General features: G+C 38.7%; 1 protein-coding gene across 1 annotated transcript in view; it reads right to left on the reverse strand.

Annotated features, from left to right (window-relative positions):
* FRZB (frizzled related protein) overlaps window positions 1-22,485 on the reverse strand; it is a 30,885-nt gene extending 8,400 nt beyond the window's left edge. The window contains 3 exon segments of the mRNA NM_001257416.2: window positions 83-148; window positions 14,379-14,426; window positions 21,911-22,485. Coding sequence (NP_001244345.1) covers window positions 83-148; window positions 14,379-14,426; window positions 21,911-22,388 — 592 coding nt within the window. The 5' untranslated portion in view covers window positions 22,389-22,485.
* Window positions 22,486-25,765: the final 3,280 nt, after the last annotated feature.

Below are 25,765 nucleotides of genomic sequence, written 5' to 3' on the forward strand. Positions count from 1 at the left end.
TACGTGTTCACATACTCATGGATGCACCCACACACCTTTCTTAACACAGCAGTTTATACATCAACCATGAAGTTTTCCTTACCATAGTTGTAATTGTTCCGGAAATAAGTCTTCTGTGTAGCTCTAATAGGCTTACATTTACAGCGCTCTGAAAAACACATTTTAGTTATAAGCACATTTCCAATATTAGCTTTCTTTTGTTTACTCACATTTTTTGCTGAGACTAGATCTCAATTTGGTGGTGAGAAAGTTCTTGTCAGTTCTGTGTGTCTGGCCTTTTTCTCCTGAAACTACATTCATGTTTATTCTATCTATACGTCCTCTTATTCAATGTCAGTATGCTCATGAGAATGAGTTTCCATTCTCAACAAACCACCCAAATCCTGAGGAAATGCTATTCACCCCCATGCATGAGAAGAGCATGACCCCTTAATCCTGAAAGAGGTATGCTTCATGCTTATGGAAATGTTAATATTATGAATGCCAACTGGCAGGCAATTTTCTGCCTATGCTCAGGTAGCTGGTTTACCCTGTGGACTACCACCTAATGTTCATATATTTTTAACAGGCAACACAGCACTCCTCCTACTATTAGTTCCTAGATCTGAAAGCAATTCAAAGAGATAAGCAAGTGTTATTACAACCCAGTGAACTTGGTGAAGTTCTTAAGAGGGTCAGTGAGCCTCTTCTATAGGTAAAATAGCTACCATGAAACTCAATGGTGTTTTGGGGCTTGTTGGAAGAAACTATGCATGTATTTTGAGAAGAGAAATTTCATGTTTTAAAAATATTTGGTGAGTAGTGACCAGAATGCATATTTTATGTATATATTAGGTTGGTACAAAAGTAGTTGTGGTTTTGGCCATCATAATAATAACAATTCTAATTATCTCAAAATGTTTCATCTATAGGGTGGATTCATTTGACATCTTGGAGAGTAGATTGTTATGCCTTTTATAGAAGAGCAACACAGTTAAGATTACTTAGCTAAGAAATATACGTCATAACCATGGCAAATTGTCAGGAATTAATGTCAATATAAAAGTAGAAAATAATACACAATTATCTTAAAATATTTAATTAAATATGAAGATTTCTTTAAATAATGCCCCTGAGAAAGCTTTATTAAAAATTAAATGGTATGTGCTTCTCTTTTGACACAGAAAGGAAATAAGAACACATAAATTCGAGAAAGGACATCAACAAAAAAAAGTTTCGCTTAAAAGGCATTTTATGGCTGGGCACGAGGGCTCACTCCTGTAATCCCAGCACTCACTTTGGGAGACCAGCAGGGTGGGGCGGTAGCTGGGGGAAAGAAAAATCTCTTGAGCCCAGGAGTTCAAGACCAGTCTGGACAACGTGGCAAAACCCCGTCTCTACAAAAAAAAAATGCAAAAATCAGCGGGTGTGGTGGTGCGTGCCTGTAGTTTCAGCTATTCAGGAGACTGAGCTGGGAGGATCACTTGAGCCCTGGAAGTCAAAGCTGCAGTGAGCCAAGATCACGCCATTGCACTCCAGACTGGATGACAGAGTGAGACCCTGTCTCAAAAAAAAAAAAGTTGTTTTATGTTAACATGGGGAACAATAAAAGGTAGGAGCTTCTGTTGACCACTGGTATTTTCTAAAGAAAATTAATTTTATTTCCAGTTGAACTTGTTGATAATACACTTTAAAGTAGCAGTCCCGAAAAGAGTATCACCTTTCCTGCCAGAGAAATAAGTATCTTTACTGGGGAGAGGTAGCAACAGCAACTGTTGCTCTTGCCCATGACAGAAATGAGAATTCCTCAATACCACACACAGCTCCTTCCCTTGTTCTCCTGATAATTTTTAGCACACAATTTCTGTGAACATCTCAGCCAATAAACAATGAGTAACATTAGTGCTTGTTGCTATTCTGACAAAAACTATTCCAAAAATAACTTTATTAGCAAAATCATTGTATTCTCATTTAGAAGAGAACAAAAAGTTACCCAGTTTTTGGCTTTCTGTACAGTATTTTATTCTGCACTAAAATGTTATATGTATTTTTAAAGAGATATTCTTTAGATGAGAATATTTCTGAAGACATAAATTCTATGGTATTAGTTTATAAATTATCTTCATCCATATTATATATAGACTTGTGATGTTTCTATTAAAAATAAATATCCACCAAAAATAATGCATGTCAATAAATTACACATTTGTAATTCTTCAGAAATATGCATAGGTTAAAATAAAAATTATTGGCAAAAACTATAGCAACTGTGACTGAATTGAGTCTAATTTGATGCTGTTACTTACATATCTTTGCTTGGAGCATAAACAAATGGATTCCATAAAACTTTCCAGGCAGGGATTTTTAAAAATTGTATTATAAAATGATTTAGTAATATTTCAAGTAGGCATTTACAAAGCTATGCATACAACTACATATACATAGCTAGACTATTACCTAATAGCTAATGAGCTAAGCAAATATTCTCAGGACTAAATTTTGCTCATCTGCAATATGCATCTTATTTCTGCTGGTCTCCAAGGTGACAATGCCATACTAAATATATATTTTAAATATTTAGATGGGATAATATGTCCCAATCCCTAGGTCTTGACATAAGCAAATTATCTGTCTAGTTCAAGTAGCTTGAAAAAATAACAGTAATAAGGAGAAGCTGAGTTTCTATCCACAAAGCTCAAATATGAAAGAACCTCCTCTCATTTATGTTTGTTCAACCCAAACATTCATATCTTAGGTTATTCATGAAAAGTGTACCTTAGATCAATAGATCTGAAACATAATCCTCATCTAAATTATGTTTACACACATCAACATATACATCCCCACAAGTCCAAGAGCTGCGAAATTGTGAAGAATCATAGAGGTATGTTGCATCCATTAGCTGTCACCTTTCTTGCACCTGCTACTGTAAATCAGATGTAACCGTTTATTTTAATTATCAATAGTTGATATCTTGATACTCTTTTTGGGGGGCCTGTAGCATTACCATCATTTCTAGTTTAATTGCTAGTAATCTTTGGCAAAACCTAATGGCACAAGCTTTTTAAGTTTTGGCTTTGAGAATGAAAAAATGAAATCTATTATTTACTGAGCTTTGCACAAAAACCATTAGATACTGATTTTTCTGTATTTCACTGTTGAGAAGAAAAGCTTATAAATGAATTAGAATCTGCCTTGGTGCTTTATCTAAGGAAAGAAATTTTTTAAAAGTTAAAGGAGTTTATTTTGACAAAACAGGCTAAGAAGTGACAAAGAGATCTTCAAACACAGGCAGTTTTAACATTAGCAATTCATTTACCTCAAAGCCTGGAATTAATATAATACCTTCAATTGTGGGACAGAGTGCAGTGCTACATCTTAGGAGCAGCCATGGAAAGGACAGAAAACTGTTTTCAGCTTAGTTCTTCCTCACATTCCCTCCACTCCTCTTGCTTCATGTTTCTAGTGACTCTCCTAATATTAATGATCTCCTACATATCTGCTAATGAACCTGGAGACTTTTTATTACCTAGTAGAAACGTAAGTTCATCACTCTCATAGAAATCTGAGTTTGCAAAGTTAACATTCCCAGTACTTTGCAGAACTTGGTCTGCAATGCAAGGGAAATGCCCCATGATACACATGGTGTCCAAGCAGTGAACAGCCTCGCGGCCTCACTGTGGCTTCTTATAAAAATCAAAATAGTTCAGAGGAGACAAGAATCTTAGCCTTCTTTATTCCGTTTTGCTCATACAAATATGCTCATTTATTTTTTAAAAAAACATAAGGATACTAGTATTTTTGATATGATCTTAGAAGAGCTAAAGAAGTCTAAGTACCTGATACAGCTATGAAATATAATACTCACTGGACCGTCACTGTTCAATGCAACCTTGTTTGAGTTCAAGCTTAAGTGTGATAAAACTTTCTAACTATCCCTGACCTTTGTTTGAAATTGAATGCTTCTGGGTCTTATCCAGAGCTGTAAGACTATAATTAACTTCATCAGATCCCCAAACTCTCATAACCTTTCACGTACCATGACTTTGGAGGACTACTATGTTTGAGTGGATATTTTTCTGTTTTTTCTAGGGAAAAAACCCTTAGATCTGTGCTCAGGATTTATTGTCAAAAAGTATGGGGAAGGAGAGAAGAAAATACAATCGTATTTGTGTTACAATTTCCTTTATAACTTTTTCAAGACTGACCCTTTCTAATCAGATCAGACTTTAAATCATTTTAATTTTTACCAGATGCACTCTATGTCTCATATCCTGGCATTTCACCCCTGAAACCCAGTTGTCCTCTTTTCCTCCATTTTAAAACACATAGGGGCAAAACACAACACATTTTAAAAGATATAAAACATAAAATTTTATAATTTGAAGATCCAGGTCCTTAGCTATGACTTTTTTGCTGAGTTCTAGATCTATATTTCCAACTGCCTGTACAAGGTGTCTATGAGCAGTTCCAAAATTTTTAACAGTTCCATAGTTTTTAACATCTGGTAACATCCATAATACCATGAATTTGTCTGTCTTCTATAGAAATGATAGTAGTATCCTCTGACTCCACAACTCTGGTATATCCATGCTTCTGTAAATATGAGATGAGAAAGGGAAAGAGAACTAACATTTGTTGAACCCTTTCAGTCACTTACATATGAATTCATTCATTCTGCAAATATTGGGCATCTGCTACATTCCAGGCTCTATAATAGGCACATAGGACACATGATGGGCACTACAGACAATCCAGAAGAGGATAAAGACATTGAACAAAGAAATTATACACAAAATAATTTGTCATATGTGATACATGATATGAAACTAAAACACAATGTGTATGTGTAACAAGAACATGCAACTTAATGACCTAAACTAGTCTGGTCTCCAATATACTGTTAGAAAATGATATTTAAAGCTTAAAACCTGAAAGGTGCATTGTAGTTCTCTAGGCAGGAACTACATCTTTATATATAAGATAGAGAACATGAAGTCCATAAGGAAGACTGAGAAGGAGCGTCCAGTGATGTGGACGGAAATATAGGAGAGTGTGGAATTGAAAAAGGGTCTTCCAAAACAAAAGCAGGGTAGTCCTCTGTGTCAAATGACCCTCAGAGCCAAAATGAGTTCAGAGAGAAAAGGTTCCACTAAATTCAACTGGCAAGGTGATGACTGAACCCTGAGCAAAAGAGAGAATAGGATTTTGAAAGCCAGAAGACTTTATCCATTACACAAGAAGGAAAAGGAGAGAAAGGTACTGATATTGACAAGTTTATAAATTGGTTGGTGGAATAATGAGGGAGTTCTTTCCAATGGCTTTTACCTTCTCATTGAAGAATGAAGCGAAGTCATCAGCTATGGGGAATGAGGGGCTAGGAACAGCAGGATGTGGGCATGTAAGTATAGAAAGTATAAAGCAGTTATTGCATCAAGTAGAAAGGCAAACTTTTATAGTGGGTAAGAATGCGTGGCAATCTTGATTGTCTATTTGAATTTTCTATCTTGAACTTAAAGTGAAACCAATCACCTCAGTTGAGTAATTTTCTCAAATAACTGGAGCTGGGATTTGCCAGATGAGTATGGAAGAGGAAGAGAAAGCAAAGAAGTTGAGGGTATTTTCAAGGGTATCAGTATTGCAGTAGACCATGATATCTGACATAGACAAGAAGGCCAGAGGCTTAGCAGATAGTAAGTGGCAGCTGATGGATAGGTAATCTCAACATGGTGGGGTGGGGGGGAAAGGCAGCAGTGATGGTACTGCAACAAATCATCTGGAATGAAAAGAGGCAGCAGGCAAAGAGTGGGATTCTTAGAATTAATATTACTATGCTAGCACCCCTGCAGCATTAGAATTAATATTACAATGCTAGCACCGCTGCTAGCAGCACTGCAAGGCCCAGAACTGCTCATGGAAGTGAGTGGCTGGGGTAGAACAGACAAGCAGGTTAGTAAAGTGAAGAAATCAATGCACTAGATGGATCATCTGCCTTATCATGGCAGCTATCAAAACAGCAGCAGGAATGGATGCCATTGTGGAACTTGTTCAGATAGCCCTTAAACAGAAGATGGGCAATATACCAGTTGGCCATTCAGAAGGTCAATTCCACTATCCTTCTAGAAACAAGGCGATGGTAAAACATCCCTAGATTCCACCCCATGAAACACATTCCCTCTTCTCAAAATTGCAAGTCATCAAATGGACACTTAATGGAAAATCGACTGGGTCTCATTGTTCCTAGGACATTAACAAACAAACAAAACACCAGAACCCTAGAGTCCTGATGTCAATGATGAAAGGGAAAAAAATGAACAACAACAACACAACTCCTGCAGATTCAGAAATCAACTATATTAAACTAGGAACCATATTAAGGAGGTTTGAATTTAGAAGTCATATGGGTATTATGCTCATACAAGGGTGTACTTTTACACAATTAGAAATAAAATAAAATAACGCACAGAACTCAAAGTCTCAGAAATGCCATGGTATGCCAAAGCGGCCAGTCCCGAGTGTGTACAGTAAGCTTCCATTCACGTGAAGCTGAATAACAACACCCATCTATGGCAATGAAAATCAGAACTGTGCTTGCCTCAGGACAGAATGGATGATTGGACACCAGGCAATTTAAAGAAATGTTCTTTATCTTGATCTGGATGATGATTACATAAGTGTATACATTTGTCAAAATTTAAATGCAGCATACACTGAAGATTTGTAGTATTTTACTGTAATTATTCCTTAATAAAGTCCTATTAACATAAAAATAAGACATTTCTTTCATTTTTTTATAAAAAAAAATGTGTCTTGACTTAGCAACCATTCATTACGTATTTAAAACAATATTTATTTCCTAAACCTATACACAGGGCAAAGAATATCATATTAAATTTTATTTTGGATTACACCAGTATATGGAAAATGTGATGGAGTTGACTGGTGAACCTAGGTGATATAATAAGGCTCTAAAAAGTAAAAGTAACATTTGCTCAACTTAGCTGTAAAAACAAACCTCAAATATTGTAATAAAGGACTCAATTCATAGTAATTTCAGTTTGTAAAAGACATTGCTTAAGACTAACAGAACTAACACTGTATTAATAAGAAAAGGAAATTCAGTTTATTCCTTTTTGTCTTCGGAAAATTTCAAATAAACTGCCTTTCACAAGTTTTCTGGATCCAAGAGTTATTCAGAATATCCAAAATATAGAAAGAGTCAATACAATTATGCTTGTTTTCCCTCATGACTTCTGAAGTGTTGTTTTGTGATAGACTCTAAGGAAGTCAATTAACAAAAAGAAAAGGGGGCTTCACAGCCTTTAGAAGATCATGTGTCCACTCAATGCCAAGTACATTGAAAAGAGGTGAAAGAAAAGGGTGTGCCAGTCACCTATTTGCTCTTTCATTCCATGTCCTTGGCACATATTGTGCCTGATACAAGTAAGTGTCCCTTACATTTTTTATTATAACATAATAGATGGACATATTTTCAAGGTACATTGATATTGTCGTACATTCACATAATGTGCAAAGATCAAGTTAGGGTAATATCCACCACATTAAACATTCCTTTTTATGTTATGAACATGTGAATTATTGTACATATTGAAATGTACAAACAGATTATTGGGGTTTTTTTTGGTTTTTTTTTTGTTTTTGTTTTTTGTTTTTTGTTTTTTTGTGTTTTTTTTTGTTTTTTTTTTTGTTTTGTTTTTTGAGACGGAGTCTCGCTCTGTCACCCAGGCTGGAGTGCAGTGGCGCGATCTCGGCTCACTGCAAGCTCCACCTCCTGGGTTTACGCCATTCTCCTGCCTCAGCCTCCTGAGTAGCTGGGACTACAGGCGCCCGCCACCGCGCCCGGCTAATTTTTTGTATTTTTAGTAGAGACGGGGTTTCACCGTGGTCTCGATCTCCTGACCTTGTGATCCGCCCGCCTCGGCCTCCCAAAGTGCTGGGATTACAGGCGTGAGCCACCGCGCCCGGCCAGATTATTGTTAACTATAGTCTCCACACTGATCTATCAAACACTAGGTCTTCCTCCTAACTAACTGTATATTTGTCCTCATTAATCATCCTCTCTTCATTCCCTCCTCCACGTTACCCTTCCCAGCCTCTGGTAACCACAAATCTACTCTCTAGCTCCGTGAGATTCACTTTTCTTTTTTAGCTCCCACATACGAGTGAGAATGTGTGATATTTGTCTTTCTGGGCTTGGCTTATTTCACTTAACATAATGACCTCCAGTTCCATTTTCCTTCAAATGACACGATTTCACTTTTTTTATACCTGAATAATATGTCATTGTGTATATATATATATCGCATTTTCTTTATTCATTCATCCACTAATAAGCACTTAGGTTGATCCCACATTTTGGCTATTGTGAATAGCGTGGCAGTAAACATTGGAGTACAGATATTCTTCAATGTATTAATTCCCTTTGTTTTGGATATATGCCCAGTAATGAAACTGCTAGATCATATGGTAGTTCTATTTTTAGATTTTGAAAAACTCCCTATTGTTTTCCATAGTGGCTGTACTAATTTACATTCCCACCAACAGTATACTAGAGTTCCCCTTTTTCCACATCCTCGCTAGCATCCATTATTCCATCTTTTTGACAAAAGCCATTCAAACTGGGGTGAGATATCTCATTGTGGTTTTGATTTGCATTTATCTAATTAGTGATGTTGAAAATTTTTTCATATACCTGTTGGTCATTTGTATCTCTTCTTTTGAGAAATGTCTACTCAGATCTTTTGCCCATTTTTAGATTATTTGTTGTTTTTTGTTTTGTTTTTGCTATTGAATTGTCTGAGTTGCTTATATATTCTGGTTATTAAGCTCTTGCCAGATAGTTTGCAAATATTTTCCCTCATTCTATGGATTGTCTCTTCACTTTGTTGATTGTTCTGTTTGATGTGCAGAAGCTTTTCAGCTGGACTGGTCATTACATTTCTAATGAATGGTGAGATCGATGGACTAAAACCAAATAAAGTTTCAGTACTAGGGACTTAGAAAAGCAATGATGTCACATACTTAAATGAGAAAGTTACAAAAGAGAAAGTTTTAATTAAAAGATTACTTCAGGGCTAGGCCCAGTGGCTCCTGTCTGTAATCCCTGGGAGCACTCTGGGAGGCTGAGGCAGGTGGGTCACCTGAGATCAGGAGTTAGAGACCAGCCTGGCCAACATGGCGAAACCCTGTCTCCACTAAAAATACAAAAATTAGCCAGGTGTGGTGGCAGGTGCCTATAATCATAGCTACTCGGGAGGCTAAGACAGGAGAATTGCTTGAACCCAGGAGGCAGAGGTTGCAGTGAGCTGAGATCGTGTTATTGCACTCCAGCCTGAACAACAGAGCGAGACTCCATCTCAAAAAAAAAAAAAAATTACTTCAGTAATTAAATACATTATTTTTGAAGTACCCAAAGAGTACCCAGGTAGAAGTGTTACTGGAGGGAAACGTGGTTCTAGAGAGTAATCACAACTGGAGTCATAAAAGTGACAATTCAGCCTATGTAGCTTGATGAACTCCAACAGATGAATCCCTATGAGGAAAGAAGAACAGAAGCCAAGCACAGAGCCTCAGTGACTGTCTACAGCTGAGGGACAGGCGGAGAACTAGCACAATTGGGATAATAGCTCAAGGAGAGGAATACTTAGGAAAGAGAACTGGTCAAAAGTATCAGTTGTTGCAAAAGTAATGGGGAAAAAATCCTATAGTTTTAAGCTACTGTATAATCACAAAAATACTATTTGTCTATCATATTTTTTTTTCCAATAAGGTGTAGAAGTTGGCTCTACAGTCAGTAAACATTTGTACCAAAGAAAAAAACTGAATTCCTTCCCAAAATTGATAGTAAGCCAAAAGGGAGGAAAGAAGTTTAAGAGAAAGAAAGAGAGGGAATGGGTCTATACCACCCAAGCTAAGCATAAATCATGTCAGCAAAAGAGGGAGTGGCTGGGCAGGCCTGGCAGCTGCAGTCACCAGGAATCTCCAGTTGCTCAGTGGCCACCAGGCAGCTACCCAGAGGAGCTTCTCCAGAGCACCTTTGGAACACGGCCAAGAAGAGGTTAGTGAAAACTCTGGGAGAGCATCTAACTTACACTAATTTTTCCCTAATTTAAGATAAATCAGAAGGGAACTCAGAGATCAATACAATCTGATTTTATATTAGGAAACAGGCCCCAAGATATAATTTGGTCACACTTGTATATTTAGTGTCAGAATTTACCAACTCTATCTCCACTCTGGAGAAATTTGTGTTTTTCAAACGTAAACGTTCATAAATTGGTCACATCACAAAGCAGAAAATCGGAAGAATTACTTTTTGGAATTATGTTAATTAAAAAAAAAAACCCTTTACATTGGACCACTTGAATATCTGCCTTAATTTTCCGTGTGCTGATTTGATAAATCAAGTGACTAGGTGAAATAGAACAAAAATTGTTTTCCTCCATATTCCATGCTATGGAAATAAAGAGCATCTATTCCTTATTACAATAGTGGATTTGCAACAGTAAAACTACAATTGGATGGTGTTCAGAGTCATTATCTCAAAAAAAAGAAAAAGAAAAAATTGTTAAGCTTTGAGGCAAAGAATAAATTAACTAGAGTGAAAGAATTTCTTTTCCAAATTCCAGACAGAAACAGCTTGACACTTTGGAAAGAGGTCCTTATGTGGGTTACAGTGTTTTCCTGCCTTCCTCATTTCCTGTTTTATCATGATCAACCTCAGCTGTTATATTTCTCCAAAGCATACATTTTTTAGTGTGAACAAATTATATTTTCTTTTCAGAACATGTGAATATGTTAGTGTTTTTTTCACAAACAGAATGAGCTTTGGTTTTGCCTATTTGTTTTCATCACTCTCATTATACAGAGAACTGGAAAATATTTTTGAAAGAGGAACAGTCAACAGTGACTCTGAGAAGACCACATTGGTTCTAGGTAGTTTTACATGTTGAACTGTTTTTTTGTATATTGTTGATAGTGTTGTTGACGTGTTTCCTTTCTTTCACACATTGAAGTGCTATATTACTCTAACCATAACTTTGGAACAAATTGGAAACATATACACATCCTTGACCAGAAATTTTGACTCACCAATTGCATTTTTATACAAATGAGCTTTTCAGTTTGGGTTGAGAAAACACAATAGAAGGAGTGACCCTTCAAATAGCAACATTACTGGACACCAATGATTTCCAACTGATTTGATGATAGTGAAAAACATTACCAATTACATAAAGCAACAAAACAATTCTAAAATAATTTTAATTTACTTATGTTTTTAATGGGATAATTATTTGTTGGGACACTTTTGATAGACATTCCCTCAGATCAAACACGCCACCCTGGTAAGATTCAGTGGAAGTCAACAGAGAAAACTGTCCCAATGTAATGAAAGTTGATATTCAAACATATTTACAACTTAATAAACTAAATGTTTCATTTCCACAGATAAGACACCTTATAAGGCTGGACTTACTGACCAAAATCAGTGGGAAATACTAGAGGAAAGTGGAATGGAATATATGGTACTCATTGCAGCTATCATATTGTAGAACCAAATGCAGCATTAGTCATAATAACAAAAACTGAAAACAACTCAAATATCCAGGAACATTAGAATGAATAAAGTGTACCACATTCAATGATAGAATTCAATATAGCAATTAAAGTGAAAAACTACTGCTATACACAGCCTAATGAAAAGCAAAGGAAGTCACATGCATACACAAAAATACATAGTGTAGAATTCCATTTATATAAAGTTCAAGATCAGGCAAAATGAATCTATAGTACTAGAATTCCTGGTAGTAGTTACCTTTGAAAAGAAGGGTGGGGGTAGTGACTTGGAGGCTTCTGGAGTGCTGGTAATGTTATATATCTTGGCTGCAGAGATATTTTACTTTGTGAAAATGCACATTTATGATTTGTGCACTTTTCTGCATGCACATTATACTTTAATGGTTTATTTTATGGTAAGATGGAATAAGTAGATTCCATCTTGTTTCTCCCACTGAAAGCAGATCTGAAACCTGAACAGAGTGCATGAAGCAGCAACATAAGAACTCTAAAAGGAAATACAAGCATAATAGGAAGACTGGGGGGAAAAATAACACCATAAAACTAATAGTGGGCTCATCATTTTTTCCCTCCAGTATCCACCAGTCTGGTGTCAACACAGCCTGTAACCTAGAGGTGAGCATTGTGCAGACAGAGTACACTCCAGGAGAAGCCCTCTAGTTCTAGCTCAAGAAGTGGAAAGGATCTCTAACATTCTGGCCTCTTGCATTCCATTCCTCAAGGCATCCTGGGACTGTGGTAACAGCAACAATTGCAACAAGGGAGACCCTCAGGAGCCCAAAACTCTGATGAAGGAGAGAACCTTACTATCTGATTGGAGGACTTGTAGTTCCAAAAGACTGGGGCAAAGCCCCATTACTTTCTCTCTTTCTCTTTCTCTCTCTCTCTCTCTCTCTCTGTCCTCCCACCACTTGGCCCCATACGAAGGAGCAGTCACAAGAAGCAAATCACAGAGTGGGATAAAGCTCCAGCTTTCTAGCCAAAGGACCAAAACAGGGGAATTCCAAGGAACTGAAAAGTGCCAGGGAGATCAGAGAGAGAAAGGAGCCTGGGAAAGGATTTTGTAAAGCTGTTTATGAACTACTGAACTCACCCCTGGGCATGTGTGACTCTGACATAAAACAGTATATCACAGAATTCAAAAACTGCACTGTGGAATAAAGTATTGCTCTGACCTCATACTGGCCACCGAGTGGTGTACACATGGGATAGATATGGAAGGTACTTCAAAGGCTTTGGAAATGGAACTGACATTGAAATCATAATCCACAGAAGACTAGTCAGAATTTGCAGCCTAATCATAACTAGGTTACCTGTTGCTAAAATTGAAAAAAAACAACAAAATCAACATTTTCCATATAACTTTAAGTAAACAAGACCCAAAGCTCTATTGCATGATATTCAAAATGTCCAGGATTCAATCCAAAATTATTCTACACATGAAGAATTAGGGGGAAAAAAAGTTGACTTGAGTGGGACAAGACAATTAGTTGACACAGATGACTTTACGGTAGCTATCATTAAAATCCCTGACAAATTAAGGGTGAATACCCTTGAAATAAATGGAAAGATAGAAAATCTTACCAAAGAAATACAAAGCATAATGAAGAATCAAATGGAACTTTTAACTTTGAAAAAGCTACTAACAAATAAAAAACTAACTGGATGTGCTTCAGACAGTAGGAGATTGAACATGACCAATGAAAGAGTCAATGAACTTGTAGCTAGGCCAGTAGAAATTACCTAACCTAAACAAGAGAGAAAAAAGATTAGAAGAAAAAGTTAACAGAGCCTCTAGAGTCTGTGGAACAATATCAGAAGATCTAACATTCATATCATCATAGAAGAGACTATTGTGTAAAAAGCAAGTATTTGAAGAAATAATTCCTAAGCACTTCTCAAATTTGGCTAACATTTAAATTTATGGATTCAAGAAGCTCAGTTAACCCTAAATAGGGTAAACTCAAGGAATCAATGCTCACACATGTAATAATTAAAGTGCTAAAAACTAAAGACACAGAAAAAAATATCAAATGCAACCAAAGAAAACTGATGTATTACTTACAGGGAAACAATTATTTGCAAGACTGCCAATTTCTCATGAAAAACATTGAAGACAGAAGGAAGTGGAATATTTTTTATGTGCTAAATGTACTGTAAACCTAGAATTCTGTATGCAGTGAAAATATCCTTTAGGAATGAAGGTGAAATGAGGATATTTTCAGGTAAAGGAAAAAAGAAGTTTTTGCCAGCAGAACTGCTTTAAAACAAGTACAAAAAATACTCAAGAAAAGTTCTTCAGACAGAACTTCTGTCTGAAGAACAGAAGAGAAAGAATACCAGAAGGAAGCATGGAATGTTGGAAAAGAAGGAAGAATAATAGAAATTAAAACATCCATATAAATACAGTAGGCTACTGTTCTCAAGTTGTTTAAAAGATAAGTAAGGGTTGAAAGAAAAAATACAAAATTATCTCATGAGGATATATATGTATCTGTCATACATGCGTGTGTGTGTGAGAGAGAGAGAGAGAGACTCCATCCAAAAGAAAGAAGGGAATGTGAATAAAAAGGAGAGGGCACAAACAGAAAATAAAACAGTAGAAAAGGTCAATTTTACTACATGCTAATTTTAAAAATAAAATTAATATAAATAAGGAAATTTTTAAAAGTTTATATTTACAAAAAGTTTACTTGTAAAATATAGGGCGCAAGCTTCCCCAAGAATGACTTGAGTATCTAGATTACATCAATGACTAATCTGACCACAAATGAAAACCAGGAAGATAATGATATACTCACCACTGCTTGCCCCTCTACAGTTTCCGTTACTAGAATCCATAGGAAAATCTGAAAGGAAGTGACAGAACAAAGAACCATAACATATTTGTTTTATTTCAAGAATTCCTAAAGATAAAAATCTAACTCAGTCCCAAGTTTGATTTGGGTAAGAATCCAATTGTCTGAAGGAAGTAGACTCTTATTAATGTCATGAGGTTGGCATTCTTATCGTTTGTGGGCTTTGAGTATGGATGAGATCTACTTTTTCATGTGGCTATAAGGAAATACTCTTCTGAATACTCATCAACTGTGCATAAAATTTTAGAATTAATAATTTATTTGAATTTCACAAAATTTATAAACGATAAGCATCCTATCACAATCAAACCTATGCAAATATTAGGCACTCATCCAACACTTATGACTTGATGACAAAAAGAACCAAACACATCTTCAATAAATAGACATATCACACTGAACTGGTATATATTTAAATCCTCAGTTCCTAAACAAACACTCAGAAATCATTCTCATGTCCTTTAACTGCAGGCTAAATAGTTCTTCAGTCAAAAAGAAACCTACTATTTAGGGACTCTTCAAGCCAGTGCAATTAATAGATGTGACAATAATTAGAAATTGCTATTGATTCTTTCTGTGATGCCATAATCCCAGAAAATGGTAATGATAAAGGTTTTCTGTGTTCTAATTAAGAAAACAACCTCTAATGAATAACACTTAGTGCATCAGCAGAGCTCCATGCTGAGAGATGCTGGACCTAGCAATATATCTTTATTGACACTCCAATTCAGTACTTTTATGAGTTTTACATTTGTAGTAACACTTTATGCTAAACTAGTTTAATGCCTCTATTTATTCTCAGAGAAAATAGTATTCTTCCTTTGTCCTTTTTGTTTATAAGTCCTACCAGGAATAAATTAAATGAGGGGTTAATACTATTTTAGGACAATAACCCCCACAATTACAATTAATGAATTACTTTCCCAGGTTTAGTAATCATCCGCAAGTATTTAAAAAGCAACATCCAAGAAAAGATAGCAGTCAGCAAACAAACAGATAAGCAGGTAACAAACACTAATTCTGAAACATTTGCCTCAACTTGGGCATAAACTATTAATTACTAATACTTTCATTATATTCAAACATTCATTTCTGATAAATGTACCCAAGTATTACAGTAACATGCCAGTGGTTTTTCTATTTCTGAATAATCATGTGATAAAATGCATACAAAAATAATGTCTTTACAAAGGAAGAAATTATGTTGGCCCACATTTGAAATGTTTATTATTCAAAGGTAGAAATAAGAGTGAAAAATAAAACTTTGCTTGGTAAAAGGGAATCACTTCAAAATAGCTAAGCCAAGGAGACTGTTTTACTTCTTTCATTCTTCAAAGGAAAATGTTTCTACACTTTTACAAATGCTTAGAAGTCAACTGTTAGAACTGAAAGACAGAAAACAAAAAGTTTCTAATAATTGATCGAAAAAATATTATCAGAAAGTTAAACTTAGGAATTCTAACAACAAATTACCTTAAATGAAAATAGATATTATTAGTAAGTTTTATGCCCCAGGATTTCTAGTGGAGGTCACAGAGGTTTCCAGAGGAGTCCTAAGGAGTTAGGAAATGTAGGGAGAGCTTTCCAGATAGAGAATAGCATTGCAAAGGTACTGGGGTGAGATGCCTGCAAACGTGGCTGAAATGAGACCAGTCTAAGCAGAGAGAAACAAGCTAGAGGAGTCAGAAGGGTGAAATCACGCAGGCCAGAGGAAGACACCCAAGGATTTTAAGCAAGAGATTTGCATTTCAGAAAAAATATCTATTGGAATATGGAGGGGAAACACTGGAAATAAGAGAGACCATTATCATCCTATGGCCATAATCCCAGTGAGAAATGGTGAGGTCCAAACTAAGAAAGTAGCATTAGAGAGGGAGGGAAGGGAATTTGAGTCAGAGTAGACCCAACAGCATGTGATATCTATTGAGTGAGGGGAATGAGGAAAAAGGTAGAATCAAGACTGCTTCCCACAGCCAGGTGCAGTGGTTCACACCTGTAATCTCAGCACTGTGAGGCCAAGGTGGGCAGATCACCTGAGGTCAGGAGTTCGAGACTAGCCTGGTCAACATGGCGAAAACCCATCTCTAACAGAAATACAAAAATTAGCTGGGCGTGGTGGCATGCCCCTGGAGTCCCAGCTATTCAGGAGGCTGAGGCAGGAGAATTGCTTGAACCTGGGAGGCAGAGGTTGCAGTGAGCCGAGATCATGCCACTGCACTCGAGCCTGGGTGACAGAGTGAGACTCTGTCTCAAAAAAAAAAAAAAAAAAAAAAAGACTGCCTCCCAGGCCTGGACTACTGAGGTATGGTGGTACCTTTCAACAATATAGAAAATGCTAGAAAGAAACAAGTGTATGATGATGGGGAAATGATGAGTTCACTCTGGGGCATGCCAAGACAGAGAGAATAGGGACATGAGAATCTGGAATGTATAATCTCTACTATCTCAAAATTGCAGTGAAGTCAGAATCTCTTATCTCTTTGAATCCATTGTCTAGAAACCACCTTTTATTCTTTTAAGCCGTATATAAGCTGACTTCAAAATACAATGAGAAAACCTTTGTTCCTTTAACTGCAATCTGCTAGGCAAAGAATAACAGATTCTCTAGAAAGTTAGGAATTACATTTCTTAAGGGAGGAAGTGTAGTGTAGAACAGGCTCTGCTTTGAATTCTCTTTTTCTTACTAGCTCTGCTAACTCGGACAGTCACTTCGCTTCTCTACATGCCTTGGTTTCCTTTTCTCCAAAATGGGAATAATAGCCCCTACCATGTGGTCATGAGAATTAAGTGAATGTGCAAAATGCACTCATGACAGCACCTAGAACGTAAGTGTTGGTTGCTTTTATTGTGATGCTAATGGTTCCTGTCCTCAGGATGACACGTCCTCTCCCCAATGATGTTGTTAAACATTTATATTGTGCTTTACCGTTTATCAGTAATTTCATGTTAATATTTCTTTTGTTCTTCACAGTCCTCAATCAATGTCAATGTCAAGTGACTAGTTCAATGTACAAAATTAATGGCAAATTTAGAATTCCAACTAAGGGCCTGTAACTCTAAAAGTGTGGTTTTTCCTAAATTGAGGAGATGTAGCCAATTCTTAATTATTCAAAACTATGTCTATCTGTTGGCTCTTGGTCTCCTCATTCTAGACTCAAAGTAGAACCAGAAGAGCCAAATATAACCTAATCAGTTTCACAGTTTGTAGCAACAACTATCTGAAGGTTTAGTGGGAATGAGATAAAAAGTAAATTATTAAAATAAGATTTGGAGATGACATAAGATTACTCCTGATAATGGGGGTTGCTCTAAATAAATTAAACACTATTAGTATAACACTGAGATACCCTTCCCTAATCCATCCAGAGTGCCTTTCAGAATTTTACACAATGAAGGATCCTGAGAAGCATGTTTTCCCTTTCATTCTAATCTAAAATTTCCATTTCTCCTTTCCATTTTCCTCCTCATATCACACTAAATAATTCTTCCTTCTTGGTACTTGGCCCCTCAAATATTTGTAGACCAGGGCTAAAGAAAAGACTGCCTGTTTCTCTGGGAGTGGAGAAATGATTAAATGGCAGCTCCTGCATATGAAAGTTGGCACGGCTCTGCCAGGAGAGAGAAGGCCTGCAGAAACGCGTTGAGCAAGAGCTGGGGAGAAAAGTTAGCACTGCCACAGAAGCCAGCACTGACTGAGGAATGATTATGAAGCCCTTGGCACGGCAAACTGTAGGTGTTGTGGAAATAGCTGTGAAATATCATACCATAAATTTTCTTAACTGCTTGATTCCTGGGTTTCTGAGATAAATTATTTGTAATTAACTCATCCATCAGACTCATTCTTTTTTCTGTCGCTCCCAAAGGGATCTGCTCTTGAGCCTGAGGTCTAGGTCAATTTGTGTAAAATGAAATACTACCTTTATATTTTTAGAAGAAATAAGATTTGTTTTTCCAGTTATGTCCCAGTGTAAAGCTTTTTTGTTTTGTTCTTCCCCAGAGATGAACTAATAAAAGTTCTAGGCTGCATCTGCATTTACCAACATAACCATTTCAAAAACAAAATAGAAAATGTTAGTCAATTTGTTATAACAGTGATAATAGTAAAACAGCAGCAGCAATTTTTTCAGTGCTTACTAGGTACTAAAGCAATGCTTTATATGCTGTTTAATTTCTTTTCTTTTCTTTTCTTTTCTTTGAAACAGAGTCTGGCTCTGTCACTCAATCTGGAGTACAGCGGCGCCATCTCAGGTCACTGCAATGTCCGCCTCCCGAGTTCAAGTGAGTCTCCTGCCTCAGCTTCCTGCAGTAGCTGGGACTATAGGTGTGCACCACCATCCCAGGGTAATTTTTGTATTTTCAGTAGAGACAGGGTTTCACCATGTTGGCCAGGCTTGTCTCCACTCCTGACCTCAAGTGACCCACACGCCTTGGCCTCCCAAAGTACTGAGATTACAGGAGTGAGCCACTGCGCCAGCTTTAATTTCATCTTTACCATGCCCTTGGGATGTAGATAGTTTTGTCCTGATTTTACAGATAAGAAAACTTTGAATTACAGAGGTCATATAAATTTCCTAAAACAATAGTTGATGTGGGGGCAGAATCATTCAACACCTGGTTTGCCCCACTCCAAGCCTATCCTCTTTACTCACCATACAATATTAAAGATTTGACTGAATGTCATCACTAACTTGCTGAATGACTAAATTGAGCTGAGTTTTCAGATAATCAGTTGTACGTGTAGTCACACTATAGCAAATATAAAATGTGTAAGATGAATAATAATGGCCAGGATGGAACCCGTTCTTTTCAAAACTATGTTTACCCTTAGTATTTTGAAAGGAAAAAAGTAGTTTCAAGCATTACTCCATTTCAATAAGACTGCTTTGGAAAAGGTCCTAAGCTTTATTGTTTGTGGAGTCATGATATACTATGAGAGAACAGATCCCCATGAATGGGTAGGATTTGAAAATCCTCTTGGCATAGAAAGAATTTGAAATATTGTCCTATTTTATTCAGGGAGACCTCATTTTTGTATCTAGTTGGACAGATACTAGTCAAAAGACACAGGGATTCTGTTTATACCCAAATGAACAAGAAAAAAACCTTGCTTTGTGAACTATCACTTCCCACTGAATCAAAGAGTATATTGGATATTGCATCGTAAATTACACTGGCCACATGTGGTAGTTCCTAAGTAATTCCAGGTGTCTGACAGTTTGACCCAGCATAGGGAACGTAATTTTCAACAAGCTGGCCCTGGAAGCCAGGAGACCCTTCAGGCTACAATCTACCCACTTCATTCTCAATTCCCACCTCCCCACACCTTTCAGCTCCCCCTGCCACCACAGCCTCTGGTTCACACTGAAGCTTATGGAAAGGAGCAGGAACGCCATCACTAACTATGATTCCAACTACCACCTATTTTTCTAGCAAGGATGCTGTCAGTAAAGCAAATATTCTGGCATTTTAAAGAAGCTTAGAAATCAGGTCCCATGAACTGACAAATCGTTTCCATGCATGTCCTATTTGAGTGCTTCAGTGAGGCAACTGTTTCTATGTTTGTTCCACAATGATGGGTAACTCAGGGACACTTAATGAAACTGCTTCCCATCCATATTGACTATGGCTTTTTGAGAGCCATTAACCTTGCCAAACCTCACTCACTCTAGGTCCACCTCTAAGGGAGGTTTAAGAGCAAGTTTTGTGCTTTACGGGGAGGAATGCATTTCAGCCTGAACCACTGCCACCTCATTCCTAGCCCTTGGCCTGAGAGGAGCACTTGCATTTAACTGATTCTAAGTGCCTGGCAAACCAGAGCGGCAACTGCACTGGGCACTTACAGACTTTGCAGTCTGTGACTTCAATGAGTACGAAGCCTCAAGCATGCTCTTTTAGCAAAGATTAATAAGGAATACATTTCTGTGATGATTTTACACAACCAGCTTTTGGTTCTTGATTAAAATCAAGAAGACAATAGGTATATTCAAAAAGTGATAAACTAAGTGAGGTCACCATTAAAAAGTTCTTGAAATTTTTCTGTTCGCTTTTTTTCCTTTGGCTATTTTTACAATTACTTCTCTCTCACTTTGTTAAACGAGTCAATGTGCACAGAAAGTACTTTTTCCAAATCAGTACCCTGATAACTAAGAATTACTACCTGGAAATGGACTGGGGACATGTGCCTAGACTGTGCAAGTTGAAAGAAGAAGGAAAGTTGATGCCCAAGAAATAAACAGATGGAGGCAACCAAGTAACCAAGTCAACACATCTAAGAACAGAGTTGTTGGGGCGGGGTATGAAAGAGGACCGCTAGTGAAAAAAATTGCCTTCTTTGTAAAATATATGAAGGGTAAAAATTTGAGGTTTGGGTTAGTTGGTAGAAGTAATACTGAGTTAGAATTAAATGGACCATAATGAAGTAGGTTTAGTTGCAGTCTTAAAGTTACAAATGTCATAATTAGACTAAACACTAGTGAGAAAACAACTTGTGATTGACTCCATTAAATTTAGAGCTGCAATAAAGTTTTATGGTAGAGAAAGACTGAAATGACTGTGGTTGGTGCACACATGGAAAAGGAGCATGAAATAAGGTATTAAAGACAATTTTTTTTCCCAAATATGAGAGTGGAATAAGGGGTGAGATTTAAAATAACATTCCGTGAGTGTATGATAACACACCTTAAATGTAATTCCTTTCATCTGTGTGCCACTTATAAAATGACTTGAAGGCGTGTAGGCATATGAAAAGAGCCCAGTAGTTTCAGTCTGCCAGCTCTATGGCAAGCACAGGAGCTAATTAACAGTGCATAGCAATGTTTCACAGTTGTTTCATTCTGGAATGGAAGAACAATTTATCTCATTGAAAGGAGGGGGAAATTTAAGGTGAAGGTAATTGCTCAAATTGAATCTTGAGCAAACACATACCCCTAACATCTGTCGGTTAGAGTAAGGTTATTGAAATTATCTTGGCATTTTTAATTAGAAGAAAATGGGGCTTCAGTTTTCTGTTTCCTCCATACAATCTTAACAAGCATCTAAGACACTAAAGATACAGAAACCTGATGACTGAGATTGCCTGAGAATCAGCAAAGAAAACCCAATGATTATAAACAAATTTTAAAAGAAAACGAGCATCACTTTACAAAATGTGGCTACTTCCACATGTAAAGAGTGAAGGATTCCTGTGGAGTATAAGTGTGATGGGTTTGGAATGCATGGATTGTTTTAAAAAGATCACCTATTGGAACAGAGTGCAAGAATGCATCAGTGTGGAAGGTGATAAGGTGAGGGCTTTTTTTGTTTTTGTAAAAAGAAAGAAGAAAGAAGAAGAAGGGTGTTTGATAGAGGAGCAGTTAAGGGAGAGATTAAGATAAGTGATCCGAAGAGAAAAGAATTAGAGTAAAGGCTAGTAACAAGGACTCCAAGAAGTGAGGAGGCTGTAGGGTAAGGGAAGGGTGGGCCGTGTCAAAACTCACCAGTTCCGTCCGCAGTAACGATGGCCTCGGGAGAGATGCACACGCCCCGGTCGTACACCGGCAGCTCCTCGCAGGCCAGGCTCTCCGGCCACGAGTGGCGGTACTTTATGAGGATGGGCTCGCAGCCCTGCCGGGCCCGCTCGCACACAGACTTACAGGGCTTGATGGGCTCGTGCTGGAAGTCAATGGTGCAGATGGGCGCGTACATGGCACAGAGGAAGAAGAGCAGATCGGGGCTGCAGTGGGTGCCCAGCAGACCTTCGAACTGCTCGATGGCCAGGATGGCGTTGGCCTGAGTGCTGTGGTGCAGGTGGTTGGGCATCTTGGTCATGTTCCAGGGCAAGGACTTGCACAGGGGGATGCGGACGGGCTCACAGGCTGCAGCCCGAGCCCCGGGCACCCGGAGTAGGCAGAGAGCAGCCAGGGCAAGCAGCCCGGCCCTCAGCAGCAGCATCCCTCCCGGGCTGCCGCAGACCATGATCCCGGCAGGATGGGGCAGGGTGCAGCCGCGCAGTGGACGCCGAGAGGCCCGCTCCGCCGTCTCCGCCTCCCCCCTGCAAGTGGACACAAGTATCTGGGAGTTTCTCCTCCCCCGGCAATCACCGCTTCCTTGGATCAAATTCCCCCAATGAGGTCCCACGAGCTTTACCGAGCTCCAGCCGCCGCCCCTGCCGCCCAGGCTGCTCTTTCCCAACTTCTAAGCCTTCGGAGGCAGCAGCATCTATTTATTCCTCTCCCTCTGGCAGAAGCATCAGACTTCGCAGATCAGTCAGATAAGAGAGACACGAGAGGAGGCGAGGAAGACATAAAAACAAAAGTAGAATTCAGCTGAGAGATAGTTGGAACTCTGGGGTGTCACGTCCCCTAGATCAAGCACACAAAAAGATGCTAAAGAAAGCATTAAATTCCCCAAAGTGAGGAGGACAGAGGGGTTGGGGAGAAAGAGGGAGGAAAAGCTCCTAATGGGAGAGAAGGGTGCAGTAAGAGTTTGCAAATCCTGTGGGCTAAGAGCTGCGGCCGTCGCTGCGACTGCGACCCTGGCTGGCAAGAGGGACGCTCGGGAGGAGCCTCGCCTGGAGGTCTGTGCCTCGGCCCCGGCAGCTCTGCACTTTCCTACCTCCGGCCCGAGAGGGAGCTCCCCCCGTGGGGCAGTCTCTGCCCTCCAGCACCGGCTGCTCTTCCCAAGAAAGGAGTAGGCGCCCGGGGGAGAGAAGGCCTGGGGGTCGCAGGCGGTGGGGCGCGAAGGCGTGCGAAGCGGTAAGAGTGCGAGACCCCAAGACAGCGCCCAGTCGATCCGCGCCCTCACACAAGGGAACCCGTCTTTGACCCCAGAGACGAGCCCCTAGCCCCTCACTCAAGAGCCCACCCCAACTCCCTACGGAAAAGTCCCCCTAGTTCCCCACTTGGGATCCCAACCGAAACCCTCCTTCCTGGAGGTATTTCCCTTAAGCAAACTGCAGCTTTTCCTTGCAATCACTGGCTCTGCAGAGAGTCATACCTGGTGGGGGGAAAGGCTTAAGCAATGTCACTTTGTCCAAGTAGCGGAAAAGACAGACCCCTGCGAGCAGCGGTGGAGCCTTATCAACCCAGAGCTAGTGACTACAGAGCTCTCCATTTTCAATAACTGCGGGGAAGGAGGGGGGGCGGGGGGAGGATTGCCTTTCAAAAAAGAAAGAAGGAAAGAAATGCTGCGCATGATTACAAATAGGCCACCAGAAGCAAGGAACAGGGGTTTTTTTTCTTCCATTTGTTTCCCCCAGCGGAATTAGAACTTCTGAGTTTTGCTCCTTAAGCATTAATACGGAAACTAACAGCTCTAATGCACTTGGACTTTTTTTTTCTTCTGATTTTGCTCACGAATAATATGGCAGATATTATCTGTTAATAACTCTTCTCAGCAACAATTTTGCCCGACACTTTAAAAAAAAAAACGTGTAGGAAAACGACATCACGCAGGTAATAATGATGATTATAACAACAATCAAACTCTTTCCATCCAGATGAGTTCAATCTGGAGGAGAAAATGGAAAACAGATCCCCTCCTGGTCTGCTCCTTCCACTAATGAGCCCCCCTTCCCCCACCCCCGCCCCACCCTCCCCTTTCAGCTTATATTGTAAATGGAATGACCTGCAGAGGCCTTCACACTATGCCCTCTCAATGGGAAATCACTGAGCAAAAGGATTGCCGAATGTCAGAAAACACAGCCTTCATTGAGAGGAGAAGGAAACAAAACCTGAAGCAAAACAGGAAGTCACCTTTGCTCTGCATCACTGAAATATTTCTCTGCTTTAATTTAGCCATCTCTCACCGTCCATAACAAGCAGAGAAAATATGTCCCCACTTCAGAGCACGTAGTGAGATGCTCGTTTCCATTCCCTAGAGTGACCTGACAGCACCTATAAAATGTCAACGCTAACTTGAGTTATGGAATTTTATCTCTAAAATGACCATAAACAGCAGTTTGTGACTGCAGTAAATTTTTTTGGAAGGAAGTTTGTTCCACTTATGGTGGCGGGGGCGAGAAACACCAGATGGTAGACAGGGAGTCAGTTAGTATACAAACTTTCCCTGGTCTGCAATTATCTAGTGTCATGTAAGAGAACAAATTCAAAAATTGTACAAACGAATTTAAAATGATTTACCAAGTAAAATTTAGAGGAAAAACAACTTTAGAAGACAGTCAACATTAGAACATTCGGGGGCTATTCTGTGTCATAAAAATAGAGCTGAGATTTTCTTAGAAGAAAAAACATCAGGAGTAGATGTAGTAAATTGTTTGCTAAATACATTTTTCTGTTCATCTTAAAAGTCTTACAGTGTAAGAAGAAAGGTGCCAATAGTTTGAAAGGTTCTGCAACTATTTGAAACAAAGTCTGTTTCCCTTCCCCTGCACAAAAGTCAGCTATCCTCTTCGTCTAATAGGTCTCCTTACAACTTTAATCCAAATTTGTTTTTTAAAAAGCCCAAAATAAATGTCACTGTCTTGAGGAAGCCCTTTTGAGTACCTTGTCTAGTTGTGTTCATTTTTCTGGTTAGTTATCCTTGAACAGTGTTTGTTTTTACAAATTATTCTTCTTTTTTTTTTTTTTTTTTTTTTTTTGAGATGGAGTTTTGCTCTTGTTGTCCAGGCTGGAGCGCAGTGGCGCTATATTGGCTCACTGCAACCTCCACCTCCCGGCTTCAAGAGATTCTCCTGCCTCAGTCTCCCTAGTAGACTCATAAGCTCTCCATTTGTGAGTCTCCAAAGTCTATTATACCACTCAAAGGTATGCCTTCATGTACCCATAGCTTTGTTCTCATTTATAAGTGAGAACATACAGTATTTCGTTTTCCATTCCTGAGTTATGTCACCTAGTATAATGGCCTCCAGCTCCATCCAAACTGCTGCAAAATACATTATTTCATTCTTTTTTATGGGCTCCACACAACGCATATCCAGGTGAGGACACCTGGCTGTCTGAGAGCTGCGGCATAGCGCCCCCTAGCACCTAGTTGGGACTATGGGTTAATTCTAGGCTCAACCACTGCTTAGGAAGTGCGCCCAGACCCAGTGATGGCCAGTCAAGCTTCTCAGGATGAGCGATGATACCATGATCACTGGCATTTGGTTTAACTTCCTGACAGGTAGGTGTTCCTGTGGCAATGTCAAGAAAAACATCATGCTAGAGTATATTACTTTGATATGGCCATATTACCAAAATTCAAAGTTGGCCAATTTCCCCCTCCCTGCCACAATTTTGCAATGTCTTTTTTTGTCAGTAATTTAAATATTCACATTATTTTTTCATCTGTTTGAATAAACTACCCTAGGTTTGTGTTAATAAGTCTACCCACATTTTTGCTATAAGAAAATG

Source organism: Macaca mulatta, chromosome 12, assembly GCF_049350105.2.
Source record: "Macaca mulatta isolate MMU2019108-1 chromosome 12, T2T-MMU8v2.0, whole genome shotgun sequence".
Lineage (NCBI taxonomy): Eukaryota > Metazoa > Chordata > Mammalia > Primates > Cercopithecidae > Macaca > Macaca mulatta.